Here is a 10,261-nt window from a genome sequence, read left to right on the forward strand (position 1 = left end):
ATCCCCTGGGCCATGCCCATGGACAGGACAGAAAAGGGGCCGGGCAGACACCCCGCAGGGGCCATGCTCCATCCCCCGGGGCATCCCGGGGCTTTCCCTGCCTGGGGAGCGCATGGCTGGGCCGTGTTCTCCAGCCTCTCCCGCAGCCCCTCAGCTCTGGCTGCGCTCGCTCTTTGCCAGGTGCAGCCCTGGAGCGCACACAAGAGCAGGAGCCCGCCCGTGGCCTCTTCCGCAGAACAGCGCAGGTACCTGCAGCCATCCCCACCTGGGCTGGGCCTGCTGGCACCACGCTTGCAGCATTCCCTGCAACATCCCTGGCTTCTTGCCCTTCTCCTACAGCTGGTTTGCAAATTCATCAAGAAAATCCGGGCGGAAGAGTCCAGCACCATGGGCACTGGGCTCAGAGCCTATTCGCACATCTTCAAAACCAAGACCTGTTCTGATCTGCTGGATATGCTGGTAGAGGTGGGCTTTTCCAACCCAAAGCAAGTAAGCAGCCTGTGGCCAGGCTTTGATCCTCCCAGGAATTGCTTGCTCTCCCAAGCCATGCCTGCTGGTCACTGGAACTCTTGGAGGCCATGGCAGTGTGGTGGCAAGGGAAGCACTTGTCTGGAGAAGCTGGGCACATTCCTCCCTCTGGCCTCTTTCCAAGTGTCCCCGTGCCTTGTCCAGGTGCCCGCCCTGGTCAGGTACATCCACCAGTGGCTCCTGGCCAATCAGTTTGCTGAGCACAGGCTGAACAGGAGCCTGCTGGATCTGACGGAAGCACAGCCCGCTGACGTAGTCGTGACGCTCCTGCGTGTGGCCCTGTCCTGTGACAGGTATGGGGCCCACCTGCCCAGAGGGCTCAGGGCTCCCCAGCCCATCAGCCTCTACAGCCTGGCCCAGGTGTCCGAGCAACAGAGAGTTCCAGGGCCCTCTGGCTGCTCCCTTTGCCAGCCCTGGCACGTCAGGCCTCGAGCCTGCTGCCATGCTCCCTCGCTGCCCCTCAGGGGCCTGTCCCCACAGGCCTGGGCTGCCTGGGTGCTGCTGGCCAGTGGCAGTGGGCAGAGGCAGAGCTGGCAGCCAGCTCAGGTCCCCATTGCTGCCCAGGCCCCCGTGCTGTGTCTGAGACCCCCCTGAGACAGAGCTCTAACCCCACAGAGCTGCTTTCACCATGTGGAAGAGCATCATGTGTTCGCCCAGGACTGCAGAGCCGGTGCTTCTGATCCTCCTGCATGTGCTGGGCAGCTGGCCCAAGCACAGCACGTGCACCTCCGACGGGGACAAAACGGGTGTCTTTGTCCTGGCTGTGAGTTTCTCTAACTGGCCTTTGCTGGCCCCAAGGCCACCTCTCCAGCAGCTCTCCATCCTCCTTCCCCCACTGCATCTCCCTACCGCAGGCGCTGTGCTGAAACCTCCCAGAGCTGGGGCAGCTACAAAGCTGTGCCCATTTCTGCTCATTCCTGCTTTGATCAGAATGGATCCTCAGCACCTTATAGATTGCTGATGAAGTTTACTTTTGCAGAGGCCTCTTCTTTCTTGAGCTCTTCAGTTCAGGAATTCAGTGAGAAAAGCTCATAAACATTTGTTCAGAACACCCAAACAAGACAAGCCCATGGGAATAATTCAAGTCTTCAATTCTTTTGTGGTTAATTACAGATATTTCAGAAGTGCATTCAAAAGGAATCTACTAAATTGAAAAGAATGAAGAGAGAATTGTTTTGTCCTGTTTAGTTTTCTTTCCCTGTTTATAGATTGCTATCAGCAATCCTCAGTTGATATTGATCCCCAGCACCTCCTCATGCAGTTTGAACAGATATGAAAATCAAGACCCTCCATGGCTGACAATCAATCCCACTTTGTCCCTACCCCCTCCCCACCATTTCCCCCATCCAACCCCTGGCACTCAGAGCAGCTGAGGAATGGAGTCACATCCCGGGGTGTCCCCAGGGCTCAGGATTGGGGCCAGGTCAGTGAAATCTCTTTATTGCTGATCTGGACGAGGCCATGGAGGGCACCCTCAGTCAGTTCCCAGGTGAGCCCAAGCTGGGTGGCAGTGTGGCTGTGCTGGAGGGCAGGAAGCTCTGCAGAGGGATCTGGCCAGGCTGGAGCCATGGGCCCAGGACAATGGGATGAGGTTCACCAAGGCCAGGGGCCGAGTCCTGCCCTGGGCTCACAACCACCCCAAATCCCTGGCTGTGCCCTGCCCCTGATCCCCACAGCCTGCCCTGTTTCCTTCATCCCTGCATTGCCAGGGACTTTCTGGGACAAGGGAGCTCTGCTCTGGGTACGGAGGGAGGTGCAGGTGCCACCACTGGAGTGGGAACCAGAACTCACCAGGTTTGTGTCCTTTGGGGGTCAGGAACTGGTGGGACTCAGAGCCACAGGAAGTTTCTCTTCATGGCCAACAGACCATGGTTGAACACGATACAATTTCATGACAATCTCACTCTTCCCTGAGCTATGTCCAGTGTCCCTGCAGTGTCTGGTGATTCCACCATCCACAAGTGATTTCCATCCTAAAATTAATTTTAGAAAAATATGTTTCTGTGATAGATATAAACACACTTAACTTCTTCTATCAGGATGCCCATCTGGGAATGGAGGCAATACAGTCTGAACAATTTCTGATTTGCAAAGCTGTCAGTGGTGGATGGAGAATGGGGTCAGGCTGCTTTTGGTGTTGAGGAAATGCTGAAACCAGCCTGACTCATTTCATCTCCTCCTGTCCTGGCTGATCTCCCCTCTTTTTCCCTTTCCACCCATTGGCTTTTGTCTCCCCCCAGGCCCCCCAGTGAAGAGCCTGGCTCTGAGTTATACATCCCCTCCTCGCTGGCACTGCCAGGCTGGGATGGAGGAGCCCCTCAGCCTTCCCTGCTCTGGGCTGGACAAGCCCAGCTCCCTCAGCCTCTGCTCACAGCCCAAGGGCTCCAGCCCCACCTTGGAGGCCCTTCCCAGACCCTGCTCCAGCTGCCAGACATCTTTCCTGCCCTGGGGAACCCAACCCAGGCCACAGTGACCTGGATAATCCCCGTCCTTGATGTCCTGGTCACACAGCCCAGCCCCTTGTCCCTCAGTCAGGTTTTGGGGTGGATCCTGTGGAACATCCTTGGGGGAGGCTGCAGCTCCAGGTGGACCAGGGAGATACCAGGGGACAGGGACCCTGCTGGGCATGAACAGCTTTGGACTTCTCGGGGGAAACTGTGAGGGGGGTCAGGGGCAGAGTGACCAACCCAGTGACCTCACACAGCCCTCCTGTGATGTCACAGCCTGCTCTGCGATGTCATAGCTTATTCTCTGATATCGCTATGCTGGTGTTTGATGCCACAACCCACTCTGTGAAGCCACACAGCCCTCCTGTGATGTCACACAGCCACCCCTCCCCCTGTGATGTCACAGCCTGCTCTGTGATGTCATAGCCCACTCTGTGACCTCATGTTAACAGATGATAAATTGTCTACACCAGGTGAGCTCACATCTGAAGCTTGTTCTCCAAAACCCCAGGCCTATGGAAACCACAATATGCCCATTGTGTGAGAAGGGGAACTGAAATTCACCAGCCTCAGTGTCCTGCCAGCTCAGCCAGGCCCACTGGAACATTGGGGTCCACGAGCACCAGGGACCACCAGAGACCCCCAGGACAGAAGAAGGCATGGGTAAAGGGGAGGGGAAATGAGTTAATGATTTCAGGGAAATTGTTATCATATGCATCACAGTGAGTGTGGCTGTCACAAACCTCTCTGGTTCCCTGACTTCAGGGAGAGGGTGGAGAAAATGAAAAGGAGCAGGTTTGATGGAGTTGTCCAAAAAGAACTTGAATAACAGGGTGAAAAACAACAAATGTGGAGAAGATGACCACAGTATGAGGGACAGGATCCAAAGATCTGAGGCAAAGGGGAAACAACAATATATACACTTGGGGGTGGAACACTCTAGAACAACAACCATCTAGGGCAAACAGGTAACCAATAGGGGAGCAGAACTGGGACAACTTAGCATAACAACACCAAAGGCTTCTGGGGGAACTCTCAAGCTCACCCCAAGATAAACAAATGATTCTCAGGGCTTGAAGCTCACGCTTGGTGGTTTTGGGGTAAAATCCAGTTGAGTCTGAGTCACAGCTGGGCCAACTCCACACATATGTATGTTTAGTCTGGGACAATCAATGAATATGTATGCAAAATACAGAATGTAAACAGAAACTTTCCTGTACTCAGCATGCACAGATTTGGGAGGAGCTATCCCCCTGTGCATCTGGCCAAATAAAGAATGCTGCTTCTTAATGCTACATTGGTGTTAAGGAGTTTTTATTTTACTGCATTTTTGGTAACAATCCCACTCCCAAGGAAAGCTCTGTCTGCAGCTGTTCACAAAAAGGGAAGGGCTGGTGGGAGATGTGGTGGTTGGAGGCTGCCTGGGGCACAGCCACCATGAAATAATTGAGTTTTCAATATCCTGTGAAAGAAGGAAGGGCATCAACAAAACGTCCACCCTGGAATCAGGAAGGGCAGACCTTGGCCTATTCAGGATGCAGATTTGGAGAGTACTGAATCGGGTACTGATTTTTTAAAGGGAAACAGCCGTTAAAAACAAAGGTGTCCAGGAAGGATGGACACACCTCAAGAAAGGAATCTTAAGGGGGAAGGAGCAGACTCTGTGCCAAAGTTTAACCAGAGAGGAAAATGACTGTCCTGGCTGGGCATGAGCTTTTTGTGGGAACTCAGAAAATATAGGTAAGGCAACTCAGGAAGTGTTTAAGGATGCTGTTGGGTCATGCAGAAAGAAAAGTAGAGAGATGAAAGCTCAATTAGAGCTTCACCTGGCCACTTCTGTAAAAAGTAATAAAGAAAAGTTTTTATAAATAAACTAATAGCAAAAGGAGGAATAAGGAGAATCTCTAGTCAATAGTGGATGCAGTGGGGAACAGAGTAACTAAAGATAAGGAAAAGGCTGAGCTGCTTAACACCTTGTGTATCTCAATTTTCAACAATAAGACAGGTTGTCCTCAGGACAAGTGTTCTCCTGAGCTGTAGATGGGCACAGGGAGCAGAACAGCCCCCCTGTAATCCAGGAGGAAGCAGCTGGGGACCTGCTGAGCCACTCAGATGCTCACAGGTGTCTCTGGGAGCAGATGGGATCCATCCCAGGGGGATGGGGGAGCTGTGGATGAGCTCCCCAAGCTGCTCTCCATCATTTGCCATCAGTCCTGGCTCAGCAGGGAGGTCCCAGAGCACTGGAGGTGCCAATGTGAGCCCATCCCCAAGAAGGGCTGGAAGGAGGAGTTGGGGAACTCCAGGCCTGTCAGCCTGACCTGGGTGCCTGGCAAGGTTATGGAACAGATCACCTTGAGTGCCATCACAGGGCACCCACAGGATGGCCCAGGGATCAGAGCCAGCCAGCGTGGATTTCAATGTCTACACTGATGATCTGCATGAGGGGACTGAGTCCAGCATCAGCAAATTTGCAGATGACACCAAGCTGGGTGTGAGTGTGGATCTGCTGGAGGGTAGGAGGGCTCTGCAGAGGGACCTGGACAGGCTGGATCCAGGGCCCAAATCCAACAAGGTGAGGTTGAACAAGACCAAGTGCTGGGTCCTGCACTTTGGCCACAACAACCCCTGCAGCACTACAGGCTGGGAACAGAGTGGCTGGAGAGCGGCCAGGCAGAAAGGGACCTGGGGGCACTGATGGACAGCAGGCTGGACATGAGGCAGCAGTGTGCCCCGGTGGGCAAGAAGTCCAATGGCTCCTGGCCTGGACCAGGAATGGTGTGGCCGGCAGGAGCAGAGCTGCTGTGCCACCCATGACATGCCCCCAGCTCTGCACACAGACATTGCTGCTGCAGCTCCAGGGAAGGCAGCAAAAGGGGAATTGCCAGGGAAGACTTTGCTGGGAGATGGTTTAGGTCACTTAAAATCACTGAGAGCAGAGGTCCTCATGGACACAATCTGAGGTCACAGCAAAGGTGAAGAAAAACAAATGGAATATGACACAAACAATGCCATTTTTGTAGACAAGATTAAAAGACTAAGACAAAAGAAAGAAAAGAACAAATCAAATACCAAATCCAAGTATTATCAAAGACAAAATTTATTACAAGTGACTTACAGAAACTGGCCAGCAGTTTAATATTTCTGAAACTGTCCAGTCATCAGTCCCCACACTGCAGCCTTGAGCTCCTGGTTCCTCAGGCTGTAGAGGAGGGGGTTCAGGACTGGGGGCACCACCGAGTACAGAACTGACAGGGCCAGATCCAGGGATGGGGAGGAGATGGAGGGGGGCTTCAGGTAGGCAAAAAAGCCAGTGCTGAGGAAGAGGGAGACCACAGCCAGGTGAGGGAGGCAGGTGGAAAAGGCTTTGTGCCGTCCCTGCTCACAGGGGATCCTCAGCACAACCCTGAAGATCTGCACATAGGAGAAAACAATGAACACAAAACAGCCAAATCCTAAACAGACACCAAGCAATGAAATCCAAATTTTTCTGAAGGTGGAGTGTGAGCAGGAGAGCTTGAGGATGTGTGGGATTTCACAGAAGAACTGGCCCAGGGCATTGCCATGGCACAGGGGCAGGGAAAATGCACTGGCTGTGTGCAGCAGAGCATTGAGAAAGGCACTGGCCCAGGCAGCTGCTGCCATGTGGGCACAAGCTCTGCTGCCCAGGAGGGTCCCGTAGTGCAGGGGTTTGCAGATGGACACGTAGCGGTCATAGCACATGATGGTCAGGAGGGAAACCTCTGCTGAAATGAAAAACACAAACAGAAAGAGCTGTGCAGCACATCCTGAGTAGGAGATGGTGCTGGTGTGCCAGAGGGAATTGTGCATGGCTTTGGGGACAGTGGTGCAGATGGAGCCCAGGTCGCTGAGGGCCAGGTTGAGCAGGAAGAAGAACATGGGCCTGTGCAGGTGGTGGCTGCAGGCTACGGCGCTGATGATGAGGCCGTTGCCCAGGAGGGCAGCCAGGGAGATGCCCAGCAAGAGGCAGAAGTGCAGAAGCTGCAGCTGCCGCGTGTCTGCCAATGCCAGCAGGAGGAAGTGCCTGATGGAGCTGCTGTTGGACATTCCTTCACTCTGGCCATGGTGGACTGTTGAAACAAGACATTGACAAGCTCTTTGGGGTTATTTTAGGAATTGCGTCAAAACTACTTCTCTACCTGTCAGGAAAATTCACTCAACATTTTTATTTTTGAGCTTCGGTTTATGCTCCTGAGTTACTGATTCATCTTCAGCATTGCTCTCAGCCTGAACCCTGGGGAAGCCCAGAGGGAAAACAGGGCTCCCTGTGTCCCAGGGCAGTCAGACCTGCTGTCCCCACACAGGTGCCCTTTGCCCATTACACCTCGCTCTAGCTCTGGGTGATCAAACTTTAAACATGCTTGAAAAAAAAAGTGGAGTTTCTATAGACTCCTGTTTCACAGTTAGTGTCTCTTCCCAGTGCACCTGAACAGGAATGAATACCAAGGGTTGGTCTGCCTCCCTGCTGCCTGGAGTTGTGCCTACTGGGAGCTGTTTCTCTCTATCCAAGCCCTGTCCCTGCCAGTGCTGCCAGAGCACAGCCCAGCCCTGGGGGCTCAGCTCTGCCCTGCAGACGCCTCCCAGCACAGGGCACTGCCCAGGGGCATCTCCCTGGCAGCAGGGCCTTAAGGGCAGGCCAGACAAACAGAGATGCTGCAAGCCAAGGTGCTGCTGCTGCTGTCTGTAGGGAGAGGAGGCTGAGGAGGCACTTTCTGAGGGAGATCTGAGGCCCATCTGCTGATGCCCAGGCTGACAGTGCAGGAGGCTCAGGGACACAGCCAAAGCTGACAGCCCCTTTCCCTTCCCTTTAGGAGAAAGCTGAGAGCAGCCCTGGCCATGCAGCACCATCTCCAGAGCAGGAGGAATCTGCCCTGATGGGGGCGGCTCCTTGCACCTGGAACTTCTCCCCTGCAGCGTCCATGGGGAGCTGCCAGGCAGGCTGAGAGCTGCCCCTGGCAGGTGGCACATGCCCTGGGCTGGCCAAGAGCCCTGAGGGCTGCAGGAGCTGCTCTGCAGGACAGCCCTGGGCAGCCCTGGCTGCAGCCCCAGCTTCAGCCCCTGCAGCCGTCCCTGGCAGCAGGAGCCGTCCTGCCCTGTCCCTCTGACGGTGCCCAGGGCAGCCCCACTCTGCAGCACATCCTCCTCCTCCTCCTCCTCCTGTGCCACAGAGAAACTGGGAGAGTCCTCCTGACACATCCCCCAGGCTCTGGGGTGTGCTGGCTTCAGGAGATCCCTCCAGGAGCACAGGGGACATTGCCCTGCACCCACACACTCACCATGCACAGGGCTGTGAAGATCTTTCCCCAGGTGAAGTCTCAGCTCAATGTCTTCCCAATCCTGATTGCCTTCAGCCTGTCTCTGCCTGGCTCCTGTGTCCTCAGTGCCTGCAGGCAGAGCCCTCAGCCCTGCTGGGCTGGGAGAGGAGCTGGCCCTGGGAAGAGCTGTTCCTTTAAAGCTCAGCAGCACAGACACAGCACAAGGACTTTTATGAGCCTCTCGGGGATTTGGTGTTGTTTACATCAGACTCAGTCCCTGAGAGAGTGATCAAAAAACTTCTCAAGAACTCAAAGGCAAATTGAATTTTCAAAGTTTCTGAAGTTTTAATGGGTCCCACTGAGGGACACGACTGGGAAAGTGTCCCCAGGTTCCAGTTAGAGCAGAACACTGCAGGCAGTGATGACAGCTGGGGACAAACAAGGCCAAGGTGTCTCTGGTGCTGATCAAAGCTGGATGTGTTTGAGGAATGCCAAGGGCCAAGGCCTGAGCCCCAGGGCCTGGCCAGGCAGATCCTGTCCCTCCCTCCTTGCTCAGGGCTCTTGCCGGGATGGGCACTGGCATGTGGGGATGGGCAATGCCAAGGGCAGGAGCATGGGGCGGCCCCTGCCAGGCTGCTGAGCAGGGACAAGGAGGCCATGAGGCCCCAGGCCTGCAAGGGTCACTTGTCTTCTGCTCCTGCCTCAGTGCTTTCCTTTTTATGGAAAAGAACCATCCCTCTTTCCCAGGCACCCTTGGTGGGAAAACAGGACTCCCATACAACTAACCAATATGATTAAGCTGAAGCCATTGATTGTTTACATTATGCACTTATTTATGCATTCTAACTCTACTGCATACACTGATCACGCATCTCTTCATTGGTGCCTCTCTCTTGTCCTTGTGTTCTGCACTCACTTCTCAGGGTATGTGATTGGTTACAGTCCAGGTGGTTCACAGCCCTCTGTTATCTAGTTCTTGTGGTCTTGGCATTCTGTTTCTCAGCATTTTCTTTCTTCATTTAGCACAGTTTATGTCTTAGTAACCTTGGTGAATTCCAGAGGGCTCTGATAAGAATAACTACAAGCAATATGGCTGGTGCACAGTGTGGCCTAAGTTGTTCAGATACATTGCTACAACTCCCCCTTCTTCTTCTTGCACCAGCCAAACCCTTTTCACTGTATTTTCTACCAAGTGGGTCACCAATATCACTATGCATGGAATAGCACAAAGCAATATAATAATAACTACTAGTAATAACAAAGCTCCCTTTAAGGGATCTTTCAATCATCCAGTTATTCCCCATCCCTCAAACCATTCATCCAAGCCCCAATCATTCAGAGTCAATTTCTTCATGTTGTCTTGTAGTTGTTTGAGTTTCCTGTGAATGGATGTAGACTGGCCAGAGAGATTCATACAACACATTCCTTCAAAATCCTCACACCTGTGCCCATGTGCTAACAGCAAAAAATCTATAGCAGCTCTATTTTGCAGTGTGCCATGTTTAGTACTATCTACATCAGTGAGCATTTGATTTAAAATAGCTGAACTTGTGTTCAGTGTGGGAATCCACAAAATCAGAGGGTTTTTGGGGAAGCCGCAAAAGGCAGGCCTCAGAGACAGCAGGACTGTGATTAGAGCTAAGCAGTAGCCCTGAGATTGGTCAGCAGAAAAATTATTTAAAAAGTAGAAAAGCAAGGACAAATAGAACAATAGTCTGTGTATTAACGCTTGTCTAGAAAAACTCTCTAAGCTACAGAAAAGTTCTTCTAGCAAGAGATTAGGAAGTTTGAAGCTTAATAATGGAGCTCTGTGCATTGTGTTTTAAGGCTTACAAGCAGGTATTGTATTCAAAATAAGCAAGCATTGTTTTAACCAAAGGTACCTGTGCTTATTGTGGTTGGATAGAACTACTGTCAATATTCTTTTGCTTTGTGGGATTGGTCAAAAAACTTTTAAAGTAAGTTGTAACATTGCGTTCTTTGTCTGCTGCTGAGGACACAAGCTGCTGGCAT

General features: G+C 52.7%; 1 protein-coding gene across 1 annotated transcript; it reads right to left on the reverse strand.

The window, feature by feature from the left end:
• Positions 1 to 6,054: 6,054 nt before the first annotated feature.
• LOC118701340 (olfactory receptor 14A16-like) lies at positions 6,055 to 7,040 on the reverse strand. The gene has a single exon (XM_036405977.1). It carries the CDS (start codon positions 7,038 to 7,040, stop codon positions 6,108 to 6,110), a length of 933 nt encoding a protein of 310 aa, XP_036261870.1. The 3' UTR covers positions 6,055 to 6,107.
• Positions 7,041 to 10,261: the final 3,221 nt, after the last annotated feature.

This window comes from Molothrus ater, unplaced genomic scaffold (assembly GCF_012460135.2).
Source record: "Molothrus ater isolate BHLD 08-10-18 breed brown headed cowbird unplaced genomic scaffold, BPBGC_Mater_1.1 matUn_MA591, whole genome shotgun sequence".
Lineage (NCBI taxonomy): Eukaryota > Metazoa > Chordata > Aves > Passeriformes > Icteridae > Molothrus > Molothrus ater.

Coding starts and splice junctions, on each gene's coding strand:
- LOC118701340 (XM_036405977.1), bottom strand. CDS start 7,040: ATGTCCAACAGCAGCTCCATCAGGCACTTCCTCCTGCTGGCATTGGCA.